We start from the raw sequence: 27,072 nt of genomic DNA on the forward strand, positions 1-27,072 counted from the left end.
ATAAGCCTGACAGAGAACAATGTGAATGTAAACTCAAGAAAACAAGGAGACATTTAGGCTGGCAAGCGTCTTGTTCTTGCTGGTGAATATTTCAGGTGTGATGTGCTAAGGCACATTCTGAGGATCACTCCTGAAACACTCTGGCGATCTATTAACACGTCTCAAAAACTTGAAACATATATATACCAGCCATGAGAGGTACATGGAGGTTGATCAGGTGTCTCAGGAATCTAACTTGTTACCCTCTCCTTTGGACCAAATATTATTGCCTCCCGTTCCCAGGCGCTCTATGACTATTAAGGTTTTAGTGCTTCAATTAAGTAATAATGATGATTATGATAATAATAATTAAAATAATAGTAACAACAACAACACTATGAATATACATATTTATTTATGTGTTTGCATTTATATGTTTATATCTGTATATGTATGCACAGGTAAGAAGAAGCGTCTGGCCTTCCTCGACCTCCTGTTAGAATACGCTGAAGACAATCCTGAGTTCACTGAAGAAGAAATACGGAAGGAGGTAGACACCTTCATGTTTGCTGGCCACGACACCACCGCCTCAGCCGTCAACTGGACTCTCTATAATCTGGGTCTTCATCCAGACATTCAGGTAATGTCTTTAGCATTAAAAAAAAATTAAAAAATATTCGTTGTTTACTATTTGTTTATTTTTTACTCCAGTTCAATGTGAGGAAAGATTCATAGTTATAATATAGAAATGATAAGAATGGAAACGAGGTGAGTGAATAAATACTCACTGTTATAAACTAAGTGATAAGAATAGTAATGAGGTGTGAATATTATGTACCTAAGAGTTGATGACTAAGACACATGTGCCAGAGATAGGTATCTGTATTGTTGAAACATTTAGCCTACACAGTAGGCTTTTCCAGTCATATACAAGATGATTTAATCAATTCTCAACCTTAGAGATATGAGGTGGTCAGTCCCTTAGCCTGGAGAAGAGTTCAGTTCCATGGTCTGGACTGGATGATAGACTGATTAAATCATCAATTCCTTACTACAGCTGCTGACTTTATATTTGACTGAAGAAGCCAACTGTATAGGCGAAACCTTTCAACAATAAAGATACCCAACTATTCATCATCAACTTGTTGTTATTTATACAATTTTCAAAGTACAGTTCCTCAACGTATGTATGTAAGGAAACAAAGAAGTCATGCATGTCAGGAGAACGATAGGGAACAGTGTAGTACAGAAAGCGAATTCCAGACTGAAGTTCCCCTACGGACAAGCACAGTGTCTACCTACTGAGGCTCTTATACAATGTCATAGGGACTACGCTTGCTCTTCATGTTACTCTGCCTTACCAAAAAAAAAAAAAAATTGAAAGACTACGAATCACCCAGAACAAAATAGTAAGAATCATCCTGGCGCTGGGACCAAGAGAACATATAGGCCAGGATGAATTACAACACTTGGATATGCTGAATGTTGAAGACCGAGTAAAACAACTGAAGTTAAATCACGTTTATAAAATTGCTCACAAGCAGTGTCAAGAATATCTTGCTGCCAAGTTTGTCAAGGTTGAGAACCGAAGCAATTATAGTACTAGGGGAAAGGAACACAAGTTTGTAGTACCCGCAGCAGGTGGTCAAGCAATGAAGCAGTGGAACAGACTGCCTGCACATGTCAAAGCCTGTCATAGCATGAGCCAGTTCAGAAAAAGAGCAAAAAGGTACTTAATGAATACAGGTACAGAAAGGTAGGAGTGATTTCTTGTATAGCTAACATTCATGTACCTATTACTGTGATCTGATCTGATCTAATCTGACCTTTAATGTGAGTATAAATAACTCACTTCACCTTATTCCTAGTATATTTACTTTTATTGTAACTACCTATCACACAGATGAGTTACTTAGCTGTTTTAACCTGTAAGGTTTAAATAAGCTATTATAAGGACCCCAGTGAATATGAGTACTTTGATTTCTTGGGTTATCCTAGATAATCGACGCATGTGGTGCTGTGTGTGTAGAGCAGAGGGTGTACATGTAGTCCCCTTTCAGTCATGAAATTTAGCCCAGAATCTGCCACCCCATACTGGGTCCCAGAAATAATTGTTCACATACCTGTATACCACACAGGGACAGTGTGAACTGATAGACCGTGGCTTCTCCAGATCTGTGGTGCAGGTGGTAACTCGCCTCACACGTAACTTCTCCAGGTCTCTTGTGCAGGTGGTAACTCGCCTCACACGTAGCTTCTCCAGGTCTCTTGTGCAGGTGGTAACTCGCCTCACACGTAGCTTCTCCAGGTCTCTTGTGTAGGTGGTAACTCGCCTCACACGTAGCTTCTCCAGGTCTCTTGTGCAGGTGGTAACTCGCCTCACACGTAGCTTCTCCAGGTCTCTGGTGCAAGTGGTAACTCGCCTCACACGTATCTTCTCCAGGTCTCTTGTGCAGGTGGTAACTCGCCTCACACGTAGCTTCTCCAGGTCTCTTGTGCAGGTGGTAACTCGCCTCACACGTAGCTTCTCCAGGTCTCTGGTGCAAGTGGTAACTCGCCTCACACGTATCTTCTCCAGGTCTCTGGTGCAGGTGGTAGCTCGCCTCACATGTAGCTTCTCCTGGTCTCTGGTGCAGGTGGTAGCTCGCCTCACACGTGACTTCTCCAGGTCTCTGGTGCAGGTGGCAGCTCGCTTCACACTAGCTTCTCCAGGTCTCTGGTGCAGGTGGTAGCTCACCTCACACGTAGCTTCTCCAGGTCTCTGGTGCTTGTGGTAGCTCGCCTCACACGTGACTTCTCCAGGTCTCTGGTGCAAGTGGTAGTTCGCCTCACACGTGACGTCTCCAGGTCTCTGGTGCAGGTGATAGCTCGCCTCACACGTGACTTCTCCAGGTCTCTGGTGCAGGTGGTAACTCGCCTCACACGTAGCTTCAACATGTCTCTGGTGTAGGTGGAAGTTCGCCTCACACGTGACGTCTCCAGGTCTCTGGTGCAGGTGGTAGCTCGCCTCACGCGTGACTTCTCCAGATCTCTGGTGCAAGTGGTAGTTCGCCTCACACGTGACGTCTCCAGGTCTCTGGTGTAGGTGGTAGCTCGCCTTACACGCAAACTCAGTGAACAAGTGCGCACTTACTACACCCGGGATACATGCAAGGTGACTGAGATGTTAGAGCACCTAGGAATATCTCTGTAGAGCCACAGGCCAGGGTCTGGGTCACGGGCCAGGGTCTGGGTTTGTAGCGAGCTTATCGAGGTGAGATATCACGTTCACGGGCGTAACGGATAATCCACGATAATGTCGAGGGGGTTCGCCTCTTAGGCCTGAAGGCCCTAGGTGCTCTCAAACCCGGCGTGGGTCTTCTAGGCGGGAAAAGGAGTGACTACAGGTTATTAATACAGAGGTCCCCCGCTTTTCGTAGTTCCCGGCAATCGTAAGATTCGCCAATCATAGGGGTATTTTCGTATGAACATGGACTAGCTTTTCATAGGTTGACTCGCGAGTCGTAGTTCGTCCGGGATGCGTACCCACGGCGTGAGCCGGGGCGGCAGCCAGTCTGGCATTGTTCACCAGTGAGCGAAGGTCCCCTCACGTGCTCCAGCGAAATATTTCATAATATTCCATTTATTTTAGTGCTTGCAAGTACTAAATAAGCTACCATGGCTCCAAAGAAAGCTCCTAGTGCCAAGCCTGTGGTAAAGAAGGTGAGAAATACGACTGAATTTAAGAAAACCATCATTGAACAATATGAAAGTGGTACAAGTGTGGCCGAACTGTCCAGGATGTATAAGAAACCCTACACAACCTTATGTTCCGTAGACGCCAAGAAAAAGAAAATAAAGGATGCTGTTGTTGCAAAGGGAGTAACTATGCTGACAAAAATGAGATCACCAGTACTGGAAGAGGTTGAGAAGTTATTATTGGTGTGGACAAATGAGAAACAATTAGCAGGAGATACTCTTATGACTTCGATTATTTGTGAAAAGGCTAGGCAGTTGCATGAAGATTTGGTAAAGAAATTGCCTGCAAATAGTGGTGAAGTGAGTGAATTTAAGGCCAGCAAAGGCTGGTTTGAGAGATATAAGAAATATACTGGCATACACAGTGTGGTAAGGCATGGTGAGGCTGCCAGTTCGGACCACAAGGCAGCTGAAAAATATGTGCATGAATTCCAGGAGTACATAGAGGCTGAAGGACTGAAACCTGAACAAGTGTTCAATTGTGTCGAAACAGGCCTCTTTTGGAAGAAAATGCTAAAGAGGACCTTCATTACACAAGAGGAAAAGGCAATGCCAGGACACAAGCCTATGAAAGACAGGCAGACGCTAATGTTCTGTGCTAATGCTAGTGGGGATTTCAAAGTGAAGCCATTACTAGTGTACCATTCTGAAAATCCCAGAGTGTTCAGGAAAAACAATGTTATGAAGAGTAAATTGTGTGTGTTTTGGAAATCTAATAGTAAGGCATGGGTCACGAGGGAAATTTTCGTCGAGTGGTTCAATGAAGTGTTTTGCCCTAGTGTGAAGGAGTATCTCCTGGAAAAGAAACTGGATCTCAAGTGCCTGCTAGTAATGGACAATGCACCTGCTCATCCTCCAAACTCGGATGACCTAATTTTCGAGGAGTTTGGGTTCATCACAGTAAAGTTCTTGCCCCCAAATACCACTCCTCTCCTCCAACCCATGGACCAGCAGGTTATTGCAAACTTTAAAAAACTCTACACGAAAGCAATGTTTCACAGGTGCTTGACTGTGACCACAGACACTCACTTGACCCTAAGGGAATTTTGGAGAGAACACTTCAGCATCCTCCACTGCATAACCCTTATAGGTATGGCTTGGGAGGGAGTGACTACCAGGACTTTGAACTCTGCCTGGAGAAAATTGTGGCCAGATTGTGTCGACAAGAGGGATTTTGAAAGATTTGGGACTGACCCTAATGAGCCTATGTCTGTTGTAAAATCAATTGTGGCACTGGGGAGTTCCATGGGGTTGGATGTGAGTTTGGAGGATGTGGAAGAATTGGTGGAAGACCACAATGAAGAGCTCACAACTGAGGAGCTGCAAGAGCTTCAGCAGGAAGAGCAACACATCGCAGCTCAGAATCCTGCTGCAGAGGAGGAGGAAGAGAGACGGAAGAAGGTGCCTTCTTCAGAAATTAAAGAGATTTTTACTATGTGGGGTAAGATGGAAAGCTTTATGGAGAAACATCACCCTAACAAGGTTGTTGCAAGCCAGGTTGGCAACATGTACAGTGACAAAGTCTTGGGCCATTTTAGGGAAGTGTTAAAGAGATGCCAGAAACAGAGCTCTCTCCACAGTTATTTTGTGAGACAGGACTCCAGTGACTCTCAAGGTGGTCCTAGTGGCATTAAGAAACAGAGAAGAGAAGCAACCCTAGAACAGCAAATGGTACCTGAGGTGTTGATGGAAGGGGATTCCCCTTCCAAACTATAAACAATCCACTCTCTCTCCTCCTCCAGTCTCCCATACACTAAGAAGAATCTCCAATAAAGGTAAGTGTTATGCTGTTAATGTTTCATTCATCATTTCCCATTGTATTGTTTATGTACTACATGTATATTTCATGTTAAAATTTTTTTTGTTTTAATACTTCTGGGTGTCAGGAACGGATTAATTGTATTTACATTATTTCTTATGGGGAAAATTGATTCGTAAATCGTAAATTTCGTTTATAGTAACGGCTCCAGGAACGGATTAATTATGAAAAACGAGGGACCACTGTATATAGGTAGTGTAATTACTACGTTAAGTTAAACGACTAACGATAACTTAGCCATAATATATGTAAGTGGTAATGTATAATACAGTACCTTTTAGAGGCATAGTGACTAAGGAAATAAGAAATCTAAGTTTATTCAATTATAGTTGCATATAAATATAGTTAGATAAATTATGATACAGTGTGAGAAATAAGTCACTCTGTCTGACTTTTTTGGGTTATCCCAGGTTCTCTACACATATGCTGCTATGTATGATAATTCTATGTAACTGTATTTGTGTATACCTGAATAAACTTACTTACTTACTTACTTAGTGATTTCCCAGAATCGTTACAAGCCATCACCCAGGTGGGGGCAGAAGGGAAGTTGCCGCCTCCCACAGAGAGGGATGCCATTTCTGTATATACACTTAATTTCCAAGACTTAGTTTACCTGGAGTATACCTGGAGAGGGTTTTGGGGGTCAACGCCCCCGCGGCCCAGTGTGTGACTCGCCTCATGGAGATCACATAAAAAATGTTGAGTGAAAAAAATATATTACCACTTTTTTCCCTGTTTACATCATGAAAAGTAATAAGCTGTTTACGTCATAGACATAACAAAATGTTTACATCATTGATTTCCGCTGGTTTATGGCAAAAACAAATTTTTCATTGTGCTAACTCGGCAAGGTAAACCATTGCTACCTGGAGTTTACCTGGAGAGAGTTCTGGGGGCCCACTCCCCCGCGGCCCGGTCTGTGACCAGGCCTCCTGGTGGATCAGAGCCTGATCAACCAGGTTGTTACTGCTGGCTGCACGCAAACCAACGTACGAGCCACAGCCCGGCTGGTCAGGAACCGACTTTAGGTGCTTGTCCAGTGCCAGCTTGAAGACTCCCAGGGGTCTATCGGTAATCCCCCTTATGTATGCTGGGAGGCAGTTGAACAGTCTCGGGCCCCTGACACTTATTGTATGGTCTCTTAACGTGCTAGTGACACCCCTGCTTTTCATTGGGGGGATGTTGCATCGTCTGCCAAGTCTTTTGCTTTCGTAGTGAGTGATTTTCGTGTGCAAGTTCGGTACTAGTCCCTCTAGGATTTTCCAGGTGTATATAATCATGTATCTCTCCTTCCTGCATTCCAGGGAATACAGGTTCAGGAACCTCAAGCGCTCCCAGTAATTGAGGTGTTTTATCTCCGTTATGCGTGCCGTGAAGGTTCTCTGTACATTTTCTAGGTCAGCAATTTCACCTGCCTTGAAAGGTGCTGTTAGTGTGTAGCAATATTCCAGCCTAGATAGAACAAGTGACCTGAAGAGTGTCATCATGGGCTTGGCATCCCTAGTTTTGAAGGTTCTCATTATCCATCCTGTCATTTTTCTAGCAGCTGCAATTGATACAATGTTATGGTCCTTGAAGGTGAGATCCTCCGACATGATCACTTCCAGGTCTTTGACGTTGGTGTTACCCTCTATTTTGTGGCCGGAATTTGTTTTGTACTCTGATGAAGATTTAATTTCCTCGTGTTTACCATATCTGAGTAATTGAAATTTCTCATCATTGAACTTTATATTGTTTTCTGCAGCCCACTGAAAGATTTGGTTGATGTCCACCTGGAGCCTTGCAATGTCTGCAATGGAAGACACTGTCATGCAGATTCGGGTGTCATCTGCAAAAGAAGACACGGTGCTGTGGCTGACATCCTTGTCTATGTCGGATATGAGGATGAGGAACAAGATGGGAGCGAGTACTGTGCCTTGTGCTTTTCACCGGAGCTGCCTCGGACTTTACTCTGTTGACGACTACTCTCTGTGTTCGGTTAGTGAGGAAATTATAGATCCATCGACCGACTTTTCCTGTTATTCCTTTAGCACGCATTTTGTGCGCTATTACGCCATGGTCACACTTGTCGAAGGCTTTTGCAAAGTCTGTATATATTACATCTGCATTCTTTTTGTCTTCTAGTGCATTTAGGACCTTGTCGTAGTGATCCAATAGTTGAGACAGACAGGAGCGACCTGTTCTAGACCCATGTTGCCCTGGGTTGTGTAACTGATGGGTTTCTAGATGGGTGGTGATCTTGCTTCTTAGGACCCTTTCAAAGATTTTTATGATATGGGATGTTAGTGATATTGGTCTGTAGTTCTTTGCTGGTGCTTTACTGCCCCCTTTGTGGAGTGGGGTTATGTCTGTTGTTTTTAGTAACTGTGGGACGACCCCCGTGTCCATGCTCCCTCTCCATAGGATGGAAAAGGCTCGTGATAGGGGCTTCTTGCAGTTCTTGATGAACACAGAGTTCCATGAGTCTGGCCCTGGGGCAGAGTGCATGGGCATGTCATTTATCGCCTGTTCGAAGTCATTTGGCGTCAAGATAACATCGGATAGGCTTGTGTTAATGAAATTTTGTGGCTCTCATAAAAAATTCATTTTGATCTTCGACTCTCAGTCTGGTTAGCGGCTTGCTAAAAACTGAGTGATATTGGGACTTGAGTAGCTCACTCATTTCCTTGCTGTCATCTGTGTAGGACCCATCTTGTTTAAGTAGGGGCCCAATACTGGACGTTGTTCTCGATTTTGATTTGGCATAGGAGAAGAAATACTTTGGGTTTCTTTCGATTTCATTTATGGCTTTTAGTTCTTCCCGCGATTCCTGACTCCTAAAGGATTCTTTTAGCTTAAGTTCGATGCTTGCTATTTCTCTGACCAGTGTCTCCCTACGCATTTCAGATATATTGACCTCTTTTAGCCGCTCTGTTATTCTTTTCCGTCGCCTGTAAAGGGAGCGCCTGTCTCTTTCTATTTTACATCTACTCCTCCTTTTTCTTAGAGGAATAAGCCTTGTGCATACATCGAGTGCCACCGAGTTAATCTGTTCTAGGCATAAGTTGGGGTCTGTGTTGCTTAGTATATCTTCCCAGCTTATATCGTTTAGGACTTCGTTTACATGGTCCCACTTTATGTTTTTGTTATTGAAGTTGAATTTGGTGAATGCTCCCTCGTGACTAGTCTCATTACGTCGGTCTGGGGCTCCACGCATACATGTCTGAACCTCAATTATGTTGTGATCTGAGTATATTGTTTTTGATATGGTGACATTTCTTATCAGATCATCATTGTTAGTGAAGATGAGGTCTAGTGTATTCTCCAGTCTAGTAGGCTCTATTATTTGCTGGTTTAAATTGAATTTTGTGCAGAGATTTAAAAGCTCGTGTGAGTGTGAGTTTTCATCAGAGCTGCCTCCTGGTGTTATTACTGCAACAATATTATTTGCTATATTCCTCCATTTTAGGTGCCTTAAGTTGAAATCCCCCAGGAGCAAGATGTTGGGTGCAGGAGCTGGAAGATTTTCCAGACAGTGGTCAATTTTTAACAGCTGTTCCTGGAATTGCTGGGATGTTGCATCTGGAGTGCTTGTAGACTACCACAATGACTAGGTTTTGGTTCTCGATCTTTACTGCTAAAACTTCCACTACATCATTTGAGGCATTAAGCAGTTCTGTGCAAACAAGTGACTCTGCAATGTACAGGTCAACCCCCCCCCCTTTTGCCTGTTCACTCTGTCACATCTGTATAGGTTGTAACCTGGGATCCATATTTCGTTGTCCAAGTGATCCTTTATGTGGGTCTCAGTGAAAGCCGCGAACATTGCCTTTGCCTCTGCAAGCAGTCCACGGATGAAAGGTATTTTGTTGTTTGTTGTTGGCTTTAGACCCTGTATATTTGCAAAGAAGAATGTTATCGGACTGGTGGTATTGTTGGTACTGGGGGGGGATTTTTTTTCCGGCATTAGTATCTGTATCTGTTGGTTTGGAGTGGAGGCCATCGACTGTGGTTCCACTCCAGGAATGACTGGATTTGGTGTACGATTTCTGCCATTTCCTGCCAGTTTTTTTTTTTCCTTCCTGGCACTAAAAAACCTCTCCCTCTTGAGTGGCTGTGGCTACCCAGGTTTTCCCATGGCCTGGATGTTTTGTATCTTTTTGTCCCCTTTAGATGGTATGCCTGGCAATTTAAGTTATAGCACAGTCTTTCCTGTACTGAAGAGGTACACAGTTCAGGGTGAAAAAGCTTACAGGAAGGGAGTTTGCATTTTCCTGTTGTCATATGGGCATGGCATTTTCTAGGATGGTCATAGTTGCACGTCCCATCTGTTTTTCCAGATTTCCCATGCCAGCAGATACCAAGTGCATAGTATGTGCACAGGCTTGGTTTCCGTTTGCCTTGGGTTTCTGTGACTGTATTCCCTGTTGGTGCATGTTTCCCTGTCTTACATCTATCCTCCCTAGCACCAACAATGGAGCTCCCACCAGTTGTTTTTGGTAATATATCCTCACTATTGCTAGTGGAGTCCTCTTGTTTGCTATTTCCTGCGGTATTTCTAGTTTGCAATATTGGTTTTATCTTGTCTTTGACTACACTTGTTTCCCTACTATGGCTCCTGTCCCCTATGAGGTCATTTATATGTATTCCTTCCTGCGTATAATTCCTGACTACCTGGACAAAATCTCCAGCTTCACCATTACTGTCTCCCAGGACAGCATCTCCAGCTTCACCATTACTGTCTCCCAGGACAGCACCTCCAGCTTCACCATTACTGTCTCCCAGGACAGCACTTCCAGCTTCACCATTACTGTCTCCCAGGACAGCACTATCAGCCCCACATTTACTGACTACCAGGACTTCATCTCCAGCCTTACAGTTTCTGACTACATGGCCAGTATCAAGGGCAGTACCATTCAGCCCAGACTTTTTATGTTCCCATCTGTTGTAGAAAGCTTCCAGGTTTTCTATGAAAGCAGCTTTGATGTTGTCCTCTTTTAATACCCTTGTGATTTTAGTCCACAGATTTTTCTCATTTGGGCATACCCAAAAACACTTCCCTGTTTTAACACTGCTTGTAGCTAGTTCTTGGATATCTGCACAAGGGGCGTGACACCAATTTCCACAAAAATGACAATTTACCCATGTGGAAGCCCGTTTGTTTGACTGACCACAGACTACACACAGCTTCATAATGATTTGAATGGTTGATTTACTGCAATTCTACTAGCAACCTCTTGAATATTCTATTAATAACCTCCTTAAATGAAGCTCTTGCTATTTGTATTTCTGTTTCTAACTGTTTTTGTATATTGGACAGCTTACCGTGCACGTTCCTGAATTATATTTAATGTTTGTGTTTATAAGGGCGCCTACAACCCCATCCATTTACAGTCTGCTTTATTGTCCAACAAAACCGTTTGAAAACAGTCAAGGGTTTGGACCAGTCAAGGGTTCGGACCAGTCAAGGGTTCGGACCAGTCGATCTGATCTGATCAGTGGGTCACTTATTTAAAACATACTGGTCGGTGATTTGAGCTAACACATGAAGAATCTACTGGAAATTATCTACCCGAGTAATATGTGATTTGATTGATACAAAAGTATAACTTGTGTGTTGAAGAAACCAGTGACTGCTGGCAACTCCTACAATGACGAACGGTCGACCTCAACCCTTGTTTATCAATCGCTGTATCTAGCTTTTCTATTTTTTTTTTTCGTCTCCACCACAATAAATGCTATATTATCACTATAGTTGACTGGTGGAAATTTTGGAGGAAGGACGCTTTTTCTGTAGTAATAATTGCTTCTCGTTGTGTATATTGCGACCGCTGGTAACTACAGGTTATATGAAATTCACAGTATACGTCTGGTATTGCAAGAAAAAAGAAACTAATGAAAGTCACTCCACTCCACTAAGTACCATTATAATACTGGTTAGTTGCTACTACAACACTGTATTCTGCTATTCACTGGTATCACTAGATTATATGCGAGTACACTAGCAAGCCAGGAAGATTATTAAAAACAGCTGACCTGTGGTAAGTTTCTGGCGACTTCTGGCACCTGCCTCTATAGGCTTATCACTTCATTTACAAATTCACCTATTTTCAAATGACACTTTAGCCTTTATCATCAATATACTAGGGAGCCACTGTAGTATACACTATACACTATGTATACTCAATGTTATCAGGGAGACTTTCTTTCCTCTGACACGAAAAGTTCAATTACTATTATTTTTTCACACGGGACACAGGCCTATGATTCTCGTCTGGCAGTAAACTCTGCTAGGTAGTGTACACTAATTCTCCTTTTTTGACTCAATATATAATGTTTTCCGCCCAAGATTGGTTCCAGGCGCTAGAGGGATGTATCGTATAGGATTGATGACACAAAATAAAGTTCTAGCACGTAAGAGCGACCGTGAAAACACGAGAAAACCCGGAGCACAACGAGGCACGCTGACACGCTTGTGTTGTGTTGTGTTGTGTAGGTGGTGAGGGAACACATGGGTTAAGCAGTGCCCTTACCCACTTCGTTCATGATGTACATGGGAAACAAATAATGATGTGTGTATTGTAAGACAGTGCAAACAATATATAGTGCGCAAGTTCATGTGTATTGTACTTCCCTCTCCCCTCTCCCCTCTCCCCACGCTAACCCCACCCGACAACCTGCACCTCCCCCACCCACTACCAGTGCCTCCCCCACCCAGGTCCCAGCAGCAGTTTTCCCTTTCCCCTCCCAGCCCCTCAAACTCCACCAGGCCACCACTGTCAAGTTCACTACTTTCCACGCAGCATACCCACCCAGCATGTCATACTCCACTCCTACAGTCTAATCTAGCTAGATGGATGCCAACCAGGAGGAAGCGAGCAGCCAGGGAAATGCTACGGCTGGTAATACTAGGAGAGGCAAGTGCTGGTTGTGCTTACAGCTTTGTTGTCTCAATTCTAATGGTTTCCTCAGCAAACATGGTAGTTGCCCTGGTTAAAGATGTCCTCCTGTGGAAAGTGATGATCCAGATCCACCCCAGGTGCCTGAACCCACTCCAACAGATCTCATCTCATCAGACAATATCTTGGAAGCAATTAAAGCAACAGGTACCAGGACACTCACACATATTCCCAAAGCAGCCCGTCCACACGCAGCTGGGAAACTTACAGATCTCTTAAAAAAAGTAAACGATGGTTCCACTATCCTAAATGCTCCACCAACCATCAAAGCATGGCACAACTTGCTACATTTTAGCAATGCCTGCGTAGCTGTGCCGGAAAGAAGGGGAAAGAGGCTAGTCTAAATGATCATTAAATCCTTAAGAGATTTTCCTAGAACTGATAACCTCATTCGCCTTCCCTGTCACTCCACTGACAGTGAAAAAGTCAGAGTGAAGGTGAGCAAGAAAATTGAAGAGGGCAACACAGTGGAGGCAATCAGAATTATTACCAGTGAAGATACAGTTGCTCCCAGGGATGCTGACATCGCAGAAGCACTTAAAGGAAAACACCCTACCAGTGAAACCATGGGCACCAACAGTTCCAGCACCTCTGTCCCCACTGTGGAACCATTGATTGTGGAAGACTTGGACATTTACAAAGCAATAATGTCGTTCCCATCTGGCTCTGCTTGGGGTTACTCTGGAATAAGGCCTCAGCATTTAAAGAAAATGGTTAATCCAGTTATTGGGGAGACTGCAGAGACAGTGCTTTCAGAGATTACAAGGTTTATCAACAATTCCTTGGCTGGCCCGATTACTGACGAGATTAAACCCTTCTTGTTTGGTGCAACACTTTGTTCACTTAAAAAGAAGGATGGAGGGATTAGGCCTGTTGCAGTAGGCAACACTTTTTGCCACCTCGTTTCCAAAGATGCTGTCCGAAGCATTCACACAAAGGCAGCCATGATGCTTCAACCAAACCAGCTTGGCTTTGGGGTCTCTCAAAGAAGTGAAGCAGTGGTTAATGCAACAAGGGCATATATCAACAACCTGCCTGAGGACAATGCAGTGGTAAACTTAGACTTCAAGAATGCATTTAATCTCCTGAAAAGAGATGTGGTATTAGCAACGGTACGAGAACATTTCCCTGGTCTCTTTCCCTTTGTTTCAGCTGGATATAGCAAGGAATCAATGCTCCTGTTTGGAGAGCATGAAATCACATCATCAGAGAGTGTCTAGCAAGTGGATCCTCTTACACCATTTGTCTTCTGTATAGCAGTTAGGGAAATCACAGTCAGACTGACCAGTGAGCTAAACATCTGGTTCCTGGATGATGGCACAATAGCAGGTACAAAGGAGTCTCTCCTAGATGATCTTACACAGGAAATGGGTCTCATCCTGAATCCATCCAAATGTGAAATCATCTCTGCCAGTCAACAAGTGATAAATGCAGTGAGATCCAAACTATCAGCAGCATCAGTCATTGCCCCTACAAATAGTGTCTTGCCTGGAGCACCTCTGGGAAGTGATGCCATTGACAGAATTCTCAGGAAGAAATTGGAAGAGTTGAGGAGAATGGAACAAGAATATTCAATCTTGACACCCACTATGTCTTGTACCTTCTCACAAAATGCTTGAGTCTGCCCAGATTGATATATTTCCTAAGATGTACACTTTCATATGATAACCTTATACTGCACGAATATGACAGTATCCTGAGGCAGATTTTTACCAAAGTACTTAAACCTACTCTAGAAGACAGGCAGTGGAACCAAGCTACACTTCCAGTCAGACTAGGAGACATTGGTGTCCACAAGTCATCACAAATTGCGCTACCTGCTTTTCTGTCCTCATGCGTTGCATCCAGAAGGCTTGTAGCAGCGATTCTCCCTGAACATCTTAGGGACAAGATTGGAGTCCAGGACCAAAAGTTTATTGATGGAGCCAAGATCTGGGATAATCTAATGGGCTCTGAAACCAGACCTGCTTCCCCCAACAACTACAAACAGTCGCACTGGGATGGCCCGATAATGGAGAAAATAGCCTCAACAATGTTTCAGAGTGTGTCAGGGAAGGATAGAGCCTGCCTCCTGGCAGTGAGAGCTCCTCATGCAGGGGACTTTCTGTTGGCAGTTCCCAACTCCAGACTTGGCACACGCCTCGACCCACAGACCATCCGCATTGGTGTTGCCCTTCGACTTGCCGCACTTATTCTCGCTGAACGCAGGTGTATTTGTGGCAGTGAAGCAGCAGACCGATTCGGGTACCATGGTCCTGTGTACCGTAAATCCGAGGGAAAGACTGCATGATGTGAGGAGGTTAATAACATTATCAAGAGGAGCCTCACAACAGCCAGATACCCAGCAGTAAGGGAGCCACCCCAATTATGCACATCTGATGGCAGCCAGAAGCGTCCAGATGGAATCACACTTCAAGCCAGGTGGTGTGGGACTACACATGTGTATCTACCTTGGCTGATACCTATCTCCAGTACACCATGGAGGAAGGAGGGGCAGCCACCAGCTTCAGGGAGTCCCGAAAATCTAGAAAATATGGAGAACTTGCCCATCATTATATGTTTGTTCCCTTAGGATCAGAGACCCTTGGCTCATGGGGAAAGAGTGCATCTAAGTTCCTTAAGGAGCTAGGCAAAAGACTCATCAGGGTAACCAGGGATCCCAGGGCAACTAGTTTCCAAATATTCTTCCTTGAAGCCTTTTTATCCGCTTCTCCGGGGCTATGGGTCCCACAATTTACACCAGAGGTGGACCCCATTATATATATATATATATATATATATATATATATATATATATATATATATATATATATATATATATATATATATATATATATATATAAATATATATATATACATATATATATATATATATATATATATATATATATATATATATATATATATATATATATATATATATATATATATATATATATATATATATATATATATATATATACAAAGCTGAAGGGGGTAGGGGAGTTTCGGTGGGGGGAAATAAATGGGATTAAATCTGGAGTATCTGAGAGAGTTAGAGCAAAGGAAGGGGTAGCAGTAATGTTGAATGATCAGTTATGGAAGAAGAAAAGAGAATATGAAAGCGTAAATTCAAGAATTATGTGGATTAAAGTAAAGGTTGGATGCGAGAAGTGGGTCATAATAAGCGTGTATGCACCTGGAGAAGAGAGGAATGCAGAGGAGAGAGAGAGATTTCGGGAGATGTTAAGTGAATGTATAGGAGCCTTTGAACCAAGTGAGAGAGTAATTGTAGTAGGGGACCTGAATGCTAAAGTAGGAGAAACTTTTAGAGAGGGTGTGGTAGGTAAGTTTGGGGTGCCAGGTGTAAATGATAATGGGAGCCCTTTGATTGAACTTTGTATAGAAAGGGGTTTAGTTATAGGTAACACATATTTTAAGAAAAAGAGGATAAATAAGTATACAAGATATGATGAACATCAAAATGGTATACAATACCGACAGGTTGTTAGGTAAGACACATATGCAACAGTTAGACAACTTTATTCCGAAACGTTTCGCCTACACAGTAGGCTTCTTCAGTCGAATACAGAAAGTAGGCAGGAACAGTAGAGATGTGAAGACGATGTAATCAGTCCATCACCCTTAAAGTCGTAGAATTTGAGGTTGTCAGTCCCTCGGCCTCGAGAAGTTCAGTTCCATAGTCAGGAACTATCTGAAGATCAAGCGACAGTGCGGAGACTTAAATACTGTCGGAAGGAGAGGTGCAGGGTAATAGTAGTAGTAGTAGTAGTAGTAGTAGTAGTAGTGAGAGGCAACTGAGAGGTCATGTCCCTCTCAGATCCAACCCTTCTCACTCGAAAAGCTTGTCCAAGGTGTTTTCTGTACCAAGATGCCACGTGTTGCAGTGTCTGACAAGATGAACATCAAAATGGTATACAATACCGACAGGTTGTTAGGTAAGACACATATGCAACAGTTAGACAACTTTATTCCGAAACGTTTCGCCTACACAGTAGGCTTCTTCAGTCGAATACAGAAAGTAGGCAGGAACAGTAGAGATGTGAAGACGATGTAATCAGTCCATCACCCTTAAAGTCGTAGAATTTGAGGTTGTCAGTCCCTCGGCCTCGAGAAGTTCAGTTCCATAGTCAGGAACTATCTGAAGATCAAGCGACAGTGCGGAGACTTAAATACTGTCGGAAGGAGAGGTGCAGGGTAATAGTAGTAGTAGTAGTAGTAGTAGTAGTAGTAGTGAGAGGCAACTGAGAGGTCATGTCCCTCTCAGATCCAACCCTTCTCACTCGAAAAGCTTGTCCAAGGTGTTTTCTGTACCAAGATGCCACGTGTTGCAGTGTCTGACAAGATGAACATCAAAATGGTATACAATACCGACAGGTTGTTAGGTAAGACACATATGCAACAGTTAGACAACTTTATTCCGAAACGTTTCGCCTACACAGTAGGCTTCTTCAGTCGAATACAGAAAGCAGGCAGGAACAGTAGAGATGTGAAGACGATGTAATCAGTCCATCACCCTTAAAGTCGTAGAATTTGAGGTTGTCAGTCCCTCGGCCTCGAGAAGTTCAGTTCCATAGTCAGGAACTATCTGAAGATCAAGCGACAGTGCGGAGACTTAAATACTGTCGGAAGGAGAGGTGCAGGGTAATAGTAGTAGTAGTAGTAGTAGTAGTAGTAGTAGTAGTGAGAGGCAACTTTTCGAGTGAGAAGGGTTGGATCTGAGAGGGACATGACCTCTCAGTTGCCTCTCACTACTACTACTACTACTACTACTACTACTACTACTATTACCCTGCACCTCTCCTTCCGACAGTATTTAAGTCTCCGCACTGTCGCTTGATCTTCAGATAGTTCCTGACTATGGAACTGAACTTCTCGAGGCCGAGGGACTGACAACCTCAAATTCTACGACTTTAAGGGTGATGGACTGATTACATCGTCTTCACATCTCTACTGTTCCTGCCTGCTTTCTGTATTCGACTGAAGAAGCCTACTGTGTAGGCGAAACGTTTCGGAATAAAGTTGTCTAACTGTTGCATATGTGTCTTACCTAACAACCTGTCGGTATTGTATACCATTTTGATGTTCATCTTGTCAGACACTGCAACACGTGGCATCTTGGTACAGAAAACACCTTGGACAAGCTTTTCGAGTGAGAAGGGTTGGATCTGAGAGGGACATGACCTCTCAGTTGCCTCTCACTACTACTACTACTACTACTACTACTACTACTACTATTACCCTGCACCTCTCCTTCCGACAGTATTTAAGTCTCCGCACTGTCGCTTGATCTTCAGATAGTTCCTGACTATGGAACTGAACTTTTCGAGGCCGAGGGACTGACAACCTCAAATTCTACGACTTTAAGGGTGATGGACTGATTACATCGTCTTCACATCTCTACTGTTCCTGCCTGCTTTCTGTATTCGACTGAAGAAGCCTACTGTGTAGGCGAAACGTTTCGGAATAAAGTTGTCTAACTGTTGCATATGTGTCTTACCTAACAACCTGTCGGTATTGTATACCATTTTGATGTTCATCTTGTCAGACACTGCAACACGTGGCATCTTGGTACAGAAAACACCTTGGACAAGCTTTTCGAGTGAGAAGGGTTGGATCTGAGAGGGACATGACCTCTCAGTTGCCTCTCACTACTACTACTACTACTACTACTACTACTACTATTACCCTGCACCTCTCCTTCCGACAGTATTTAAGTCTCCGCACTGTCGCTTGATCTTCAGATAGTTCCTGACTATGGAACTGAACTTCTCGAGGCCGAGGGACTGACAACCTCAAATTCTACGACTTTAAGGGTGATGGACTGATTACATCGTCTTCACATCTCTACTGTTCCTGCCTGCTTTCTGTATTCGACTGAAGAAGCCTACTGTGTAGGCGAAACGTTTCGGAATAAAGTTGTCTAACTGTTGCATATGTGTCTTACCTAACAACAAGATATGATGTTGGGCGAAATGACAGTAGTTTGTTGGATTATGTATTGGTAGATAAAAGACTGTTGAGTAGACTTCAGGATGTACATGTTTACAGAGGGGCCACAGATATATCAGATCACTTTCTAGTTGTAGCTACACTGAGAGTAAAAGGTAGATGGGATACAAGGAGAATAGAAGCATCAGGGAAGAGAGAGGTGAAGGTTTATAAACTAAAAGAGGAAGCAGTTAGGGTAAGATATAAACAGCTATTGGAGGATAGATGGGCTAATGAGAGCATAGGCAATGGGGTCGAAGAGGTATGGGATAGGTTTAAAAATGTAGTGTTAGAGTGTTCAGCAGAAGTTTGTGGTTACAGGAAAGTGGGTGCAGGAGGGAAGAGGAGCGATTGGTGGAATGATGATGTGAAGAGAGTAGTAAGGGAGAAAAAGTTAGCATATGAGAAGTTTTTACAAAGTAGAAGTGATGCAAGGAGGGAAGAGTATATGGAGAAAAAGAGAGAGGTTAAGAGAGTGGTGAAGCAATGTAAAAAGAGAGCAAATGAGAGAGTGGGTGAGATGTTATCAACAAATTTTGTTGAAAATAAGAAAAAGTTTTGGAGTGAGATTAACAAGTTAAGAAAGCCTAGAGAACAAATGGATTTGTCAGTTAAAAATAGGAGAGAAGAGTTATTAAATGGAGAGTTAGAGGTATTGGGAAGATGGAGGGAATATTTTGAGGAATTGTTAAATGTTGATGAAGATAGGGAAGCTGTGATTTCGTGTATAGGGCAAGGAGGAACAACATCTTGTAGGAGTGAGGAAGAGCCAGTTGTGAGTGTGGGGGAAGTTCGTGAGGCAGTAGGTAAAATGAAAGGGGGTAAGGCAGCCAGGATTGATGGGATAAAGATAGAAATGTTAAAAGCAGGTGGGGATATAGTTTTGGGGTGGTTGGTGCAATTATTTAATAAATGTATGGAAGAGGGTAAGGTACCTAGGGATTTGCAGAGAGCATGCATAGTTCCTTTGTATAAAGGCAAAGGGGATAAAAGAGAGTGCAAAAATTATAGGGGGATAAGTCTGTTGAGTATACCTGGCAAAGTGTATGGTAGAGTTATTATTGAAAGAATTAAGAGTAAGACGGAGAATAGGATAGCAGATGAACAAGGAGGCTTTAGGAAAGGTAGGGGGTGTGTGGACCAGGTGTTTACAGTGAAACATATAAGTGAACAGTATTTAGATAAGGCTAAAGAGGTCTTTGTGGCATTTATGGATTTGGAAAAGGCGTATGACAGGGTGGATAGGGGGGCAGTGTGGCAGATGTTGCAGGTGTATGGTGTAGGAGGTAGGTTACTGAAAGCAGTGAAGAGTTTTTACGAGGATAGTGAGGCTCAAGTTAGAGTATGTAGGAAAGAGGGAAATTATTTCCCAGTAAAAGTAGGCCTTAGACAAGGATGTGTGATGTCACCGTGGTTGTTTAATATATTTATAGATGGGGTTGTAAGAGAAGTAAATGCGAGGGTCTTGGCAAGAGGCGTGGAGTTAAAAGATAAAGAATCACACATAAAGTGGGAGCTGTCACAGTTGCTCTTTGCTGATGACACTGTGCTCTTGGGAGATTCTGAAGAGAAGTTGCAGAGATTGGTGGATGAATTTGGTAGGGTGTGCAAAAGAAGAAAATTGAAAGTGAATACAGGGAAGAGTAAGGTTATGAGGATAACAAAAAGATTAGGTGATGAAAGATTGGATATCAGATTGGAGGGAGAGAGTATGGAGGAGGTGAATGTATTCAGATATTTGGGAGTGGACGTGTCAGCGGATGGGTCTATGAAAGATGAGGTGAATCATAGAATTGATGAGAGGAAAAGGGTGAGTGGTGCACTTAGGAGTCTGTGGAGACAAAGAACTTTGTCCTTGGAGGCAAAGAGGGGAATGTATGAGAGTATAGTTTTACCAACGCTCTTATATGGGTGTGAAGCATGGGTGATGAATGTTGCAGCGAGGAGAAGGCTGGAGGCAGTGGAGATGTCATGTCTGAGAGCAATGTGTGGTGTGAATATAATGCAGAGAATTCGTAGTTTGGAAGTTAGGAGGAGGTGCAGGATTACCAAAACTGTTGTCCAGAGGGCTGAGGAAGGGTTGTTGAGGTGGTTCGGACATGTGGAGAGAATGGAGCGAAACAGAATAACTTCAAGAGTGTATCAGTCTGTAGTGGAAGGAAGGCGGGGTAGGGGTCGTTAGTTTAATATGTTTATTATGCACCCCATACCCATCCTGTGGGCGGTAGTCAAAAGATTACAGAGGTACATAATGGGTCCAGGGACTGGGCCTCAAAGTTTTGATAGCTGAGCAAGTTACAGAGGCAATGAATTCACAATTTACAAAGGTAATGAACTCACAATTTACAAAGGTAATGAACTCCAGGTAGGTCTAGTCACAATCATTACAAGTTACAAAGGTATTTACAGATTACAGAGGTACACAATTGGTCCAGGGACCGGGCTCCAAAGTTTTGATGGCTGAACTAGGTACAAGGTAATGAACTCACAAGTTACAAAGGTAATGAACTCACAAGTTACAAAGGTAATGAATACTGTAAGAATGGTTACTTACGTTTATACATGGCTGCAATCATGAACAAATTTTAGAGTAATGAGCAATTCACACTTCCACACCCGGTCACAACTGTATTGAGTTATTGGTGCAAATGTTGATTGCTGAGTCTCTCTCTCTCTCACACACACACACACACACACACACACACATACAAATTCATACACACACACACATAAACACACACACACACACACAAGTTGGAGGGAGGGGGTAAAGAAGGTTTTGTGTGCGAGGGGCTTGGACTTCCAGCAGGCATGCGTGAGCGTGTTTGATAGGAGTGAATTGAGACAAATGGTTTTTAATACTTGACGTGCTGTTGGAGTGTGAGCAAAGTAACATTTATGAAGGGGTTCAGGGAAACCGGCAGGCCGGACTTGAGTCCTGGAGATGGGAAGTACAGTGCCTGCACTCTGAAGGAGGGGTGTTAATGTTGCAGTTTAAAAACTGTAGTGTAAAGCACCCTTCTGGCAAGACAGTGATGGAGTGAATGATGGTGAAAGTTTTTATTTTTCGGGCCACCCTGCCTTGGTGGGAATCGGCCAGTGTGATAATAAATAAATAAATAAATATATATAAAAAACACTTATAATAATAATACTATTTCCTCCCTGGAATTTTTAAATTGCTTTGTTATCATTTTTAATAAAAGTTTTGCCACCCAGGATCGAGTACAGGAGGAAGTAGACGACATATTTGGCCAGAGTGACGCCCCCGCCACTCTGGACGATGTTCGCCAGATGAAGTACACTGAGATGTGCATCAAGGAGAGCATCAGGATCTTCCCTCCTGTTCCCATTGTCTTTAGAGAAATAAAAGAGGACGTTGTTATAAGTAAGAAATTATTTTATTCAGTTATAGAGGTAGGAGGTAGTTATGGAGGTTGGAAGTAGTTATGGAGGTTGGAGGTAGTTATGGAGGTTGGAGGTAGTTATGGAGGTTGGAGGTAGCTATGGAGGTTGGAGGTAGTTATGGAAGTAGGAGGTAGTTATGGAGGTTGGAGGTAGTTATGGAAGTAGGAGGTAGTTATGGAGGTTGGAGGTAGTTATGGAGGTAGAAGGTAGTTATGGAGGTTGGAAGTAGTTATGGAGGTTGGAGGTAGTTATGGAAGTAGGAGGTAGTTATGGAGGTTGGAGGTAGTTATGGAGGTAGGAGGTAGTTATGGAGGTTGGAGGTAGTTATGGAGGTTGGAGGTAGTTATGGAGGTTGGAGGTAGTTATGGAGGTTGGAGGTAGTTATGGAGGTAGGAGGTAGTTATGGAGGTAGGAGGTAGTTATGGAGGTTGGAGGTAGTTATGGAGGTTGGAGGTAGTTATGGAGGTTTGAGGTAGTTATGGAGGTTGGAGGTAGTTATGGAGGTTAGAGGTAGTTATGGAGGTAGTTATGGAGGTTAGAGGTAGTTATGGAGGTTAGAGGTAGTTATGGAGGTAGGAGGTAGTTATGGAGGTTAGAGGTAGTTATGGAGGTAGGAGGTAGTTATGGAGGTAGGAGGTAGTTATGGAGGTAGGAGGTAGTTATGGAGGTTGGAGGTAGTTATGGAGGTTGCAGGTAGTTGTGGAGGTTGGAGGTAGTTATGGAGGTTGCAGGTAGTTGTGGAGGTTGGAGGTAGTTATGGAGGTTGCAGGTAGTTTTGGAGGTTGGAGGTAGTTATGGAGGTTGCAGGTAGTTGTGGAGGTTGGAGGTAGTTATGGAGGTTGCAGGTAGTTGTGGAGGTAGGAGGTAGTTATGGAGGTAGGAGGTAGTTATGGAGGTTGGAGGTAGTTATGGAAGTAGGAGGTAGTTATGGAGGTAGTTATGTTTCCTAAGAAACTGAGATTATTATCTGTGGAGTAAAAATGCGAGTATTATGTGAATATTGTAAGTTGTGTTTTGTTCATTTGTTTGTTTTTAACTTGTCTGTGTTCTTATATTACATGTGATGAGCTTTTCTTTTTTACATTTACAAAATAAAAACATATTAAAGAATATATAAAGACTTAACTCACGAAATCGTAATGACACGATTGCAAACAAACCATACCACGATTTCGTGAGTCATTTTAACGGCTTTGAGGGGACTTGAGCTAGAGTTCGTCACGGCCACGCTAGCTGGAGATTCGTCTGTAAAAACTTGCATTTGTGGTCACAGTGGTGCCTGTGCTAACCTTCCTATGGTGTAGAAATATACCTAATTGGACGAATCTTATTGTAGCTTATTGTGGGTGGCCCGGTGGCCTGGTGGCTAGAGCTCCCGCTTCACACACGGAAGGCCCGGGTTCGATTCCCGGCGGGTGGAAACATTCGACACGTTTCCTTACACCTGTTGTCCTGTTCACCTAGCAGCAAATAGGTACCTGGGTGTTAGTCGACTGGTGTGGGTCGCATCCTGGGGGACAAGATTAAGGACCACAATGGAAATAAGTTAGACAGTCCTCGATGACGCACTGACTTTCTTGGGTTATCCTGGGTGGCTAACCCTCCGGGGTTAAAAATCCGAACGAAACCTTATCTTATCTTATCTAGCTAGCTGGTCCAGTGGCTAACATGACGGTCTGGAGTTTTGAGACTCTCTGACCGCGGGTTCTATCCCCGCCCGTGGTATGGTTTATATAAAGACTTAATTACAACTCACAAACCATTAAATACCATAATTGGTTCAGTAATCTCTAGAATGTTCAAGTTATCTGCATCCATATTTATTATTTTATTCTTCTTAGAAGTTTTCTTTTTTAATATTTTTATCACACAGTTCGTCGCCTAGTGACGATGGGTGACCCAAAGAAGAAGAACCACATTTACCATCAATCATTCAATAGCTGTCTTGAGTGAACATTAAAATGGTATAAAATACCGACAGGTTGTTAGGTAAGACACATATGCAACAGTTAGGTATCTTTATTTCGAAACGTTTCGCCTACACAGTAGGCTTCTTCAGTCGAGTACAGAAAAGTTGATAGAAGCAGAAGAGACTTGAAGACGATGTAATCAGTCCAACGGAACAATGCTCTTCTCCAGACTGAGGGACTGACCACCTCAAAACTTTAAGGGTGATGGACTGATTACATCGTCTTCAAGTATCTTCTGCTTCTATCAACTTTTCTGTACTCGACTGAAGAAGCCTACTGTGTAGGCGAAACGTTTCGAAATAAAGATACCTAACTGTTGCATATGTGTCTTACCTAACAACAGTTAGGTATCTTTATTTCGAAACGTTTCGCCTACACAGTAGGCTTCTTCAGTCGAGTACAGAAAAGTTGATAGAAGCAGAAGAGACTTGAAAACTGATTACATCGTCTTCAAGTATCTTGCCAGAACTGTAGAGACAACACCGATCACATGTCCCTCAGAAATGCAACATCTCCACAATTCCTTCAGAATGCAAGCACTGTACTCCCCACCTCCAAGATAACATACACTCTAACAGCATGTCAAGTCATAGAAACCACTTGTGTGTGTTCACTCCGACCTAACATGCTTACATGAGCTTGCTGGTGCTCAGTCCCCTAGAACTCAAAATTTCTTTTGCCCTCTGCCCTCTAACGGATTCGTTGGACAATACAGCAGGTTGTAAACGGATGGGGTTGTAGGCGCCCTTATCAAACACAAACAATAAATATAAAACAGGAGCGTACTCCGGTAAGCTGTCCTAATATACAAGTACAGTTAGAAATAGAAATACAAATAGCTAGAGCTTCATTTAAGGAGGTTATTAATTGAGTATTCAAGAAGTTGCTAGTAGAATTACAGTAAATCAACCATTCATATCATTATGAAGCTCTATGTAGTCTGCAATCAATCAAACAAACGGGCTTCCACATGGAGAAATTGTCATTTTTGTGGAAATTGGTGTCACGCCCCTTGTGCAGCTATCCAAGAACTAGCTACAAGCAGTATTAAAACAGGGAAGTGTTTTTGGGTATTTGGGTATGCCCAAATGAGATAAATCTGTGGACTAAAATCACAAGGGTATTAAAAGAGGATAACATCAAAGCTGCTTTCATAGACAACCTGGAAGCTTTCTACAACAGATGGGAACAAAAAAAAGTCTGGGCTGAATGGTACTGCCCTTGAGGCTGGCCATGTAGTCAGAAACTGTAAGGCTGGACGTGATGTCCTGGTAGTCAGTAAATGTGGGGCTGATAGTGCTGTCCTGGGAGACAGTAATGGTGAAGCTGGAGGTGCTGTCCTGGGAGACAGTAATGGTGAAGCTGGAGGTGCTGTCCTGGGAGACAGTAATGGTGAAGCTGGAGATTTTGTCCAGGTAGTCGGGAATTATACGCAGGAAAGAATGCATATAAATGACCTCATGGGAGACAGGAGCCGTAGTGGGGAAACAAGTGTAGTCAAAGATAAGATAAAACCAATATTGCAAACTAGAAATACCACAGGAAATAGCAAACAAGAGGACTCCACTAGAAATAGTGAGGATATATTACCAAAAACAACTGGTGGGAGCTCCATTGTTGGTGCTAGGGAGGATAGGAATAAGACAGGTAAACATGCACCAACAGGGAATACAGTCACAGAAACCCAAAGCAAACGGAAACCAAGCCTGTGCACATACTATGCTCTTGGTATCTGCAGACATGGGAAATCTGGAAAAACAGACGGGACGTGCAACTATGACCACCCTAGAAAATGCCATGCCCATATGACAACAGGAAAATGCAAACTCCCTTCCTGTAAGCTTTTTCACCCTGAAATGTGTACCTCTTCAGTACAGGAAAGACTGTGCTATAACTTAAATTGCAAGGCACACCATCTAAAGGGGACAAAAAGTTACAAAACATCCAGGCCATGGGAAAACCTGGGTAGCCACAGCCACTCAAAAGGGAGAGGTTTTTTAGTGCCAGGAAGGAAAAAAAATGGCAGGAAATGGCAGAAATCGTACACCAAATTCAGTCATTTCTGGAGTGGAACCACAGTCGATGGCCTCCACTCCAAACCAACAGATACAGATACTAATGCCGGAAAAAAAATCCTCCCCAGTACCAACAATACCACCAGTCCGATGACATTCTACTTTGCAAATATACAGGGTCTAAAGCCAGCAACAAACAACAGAATACCTTTCATCCATGGGCTGCTTGCAGAGGCAAAGGCTTTCACTGAGACCCACATAAAGGATCACTTGGACAACGAAATATGGATCCCAGGTTACAACCTATACAGATGTGACAGAGTGAACAGGCAAAAGGGGGGGGGGTTGGCCTGTACATTGCAAAGTCACTTGTTTGCACAGAACTGCTTAATGCCTCAAATGATGTAGTGGAAGTTTTAGCAGTAAAGATCGAGAACCAAAACCTAGTCATTGTGGTAGTCTACAAGCCTCCGGATGCAACATCCCAGCAATTCCAGGAACAGCTGTTAAAAATTGACCACTGTCTGGAAAATCTTCCAGCTCCTGCACCCAACATCTTGCTCCTGGGGGATTTCAACTTAAGGCACCTAAAATGGAGGAATATAGCAAATAATATTGTTGCAGTAATAACACCAGGAGGCAGCTCTGATGAAAACTCACACTCACACGAGCTTTTAAATCTCTGCACAAAATCCAATTTAAACCAGAAAATAATAGAGCCTACTAGACTGGAGAATACACTAGACCTCATCTTCAATAGCAATGATGATCTGATACGAAATGTCACCATATCAAAAACAATATACTCAGATCACAACATAATTGAGGTTCAGACATGTATGCGCGGAGCCCCAGAATGACATAATGAGATTAGTCACGAGGGAGCATTCACTAAATTCAACTTCAATAACAAAAACATAAAGTGGGACCAAGTAAACCAAGTCCTAACAGATATAAGCTGGGAAGATATATAAGCAACACAGACCCCAACTTATGCCTAGAACAGATTAACTTGGTGGCACTCGATGTATGCACAAGGTTTATTCCTCTAAGAAAAAGGAGGAGTAGATGTAAAATAAAAAGAGACAGGCTCTCCCTTTACAGGCGACGGAAAAGAATAACAGAGCGGCTAAAAGAGGTCAATATATCTGAAATGCGTAGGGAGACACTGGTCAGAGAAATAGCAAGCATCGAACTTAAGCTAAAGGAAT

General features: G+C 43.0%; 1 protein-coding gene across 2 annotated transcripts in view; it reads left to right on the forward strand.

The window, feature by feature from the left end:
• LOC128703032 (cytochrome P450 4C1) overlaps nt 1-27,072 on the forward strand; it is a 276,764-nt gene that overhangs the window by 245,684 nt on the left and 4,008 nt on the right. For both annotated transcript variants that reach the window (XM_070103660.1, XM_070103661.1), the window contains 2 exons: nt 441-619; nt 21,688-21,856. In XM_070103660.1, the coding sequence (XP_069959761.1) occupies nt 441-619; nt 21,688-21,856 (348 nt within the window). The remainder of the gene's footprint in view (nt 1-440; nt 620-21,687; nt 21,857-27,072) is intronic.

The sequence above is a fragment of the Cherax quadricarinatus genome, chromosome 86 (assembly GCF_038502225.1).
Source record: "Cherax quadricarinatus isolate ZL_2023a chromosome 86, ASM3850222v1, whole genome shotgun sequence".
In the NCBI taxonomy this organism is placed as follows: Eukaryota; Metazoa; Arthropoda; class Malacostraca; order Decapoda; family Parastacidae; genus Cherax; species Cherax quadricarinatus.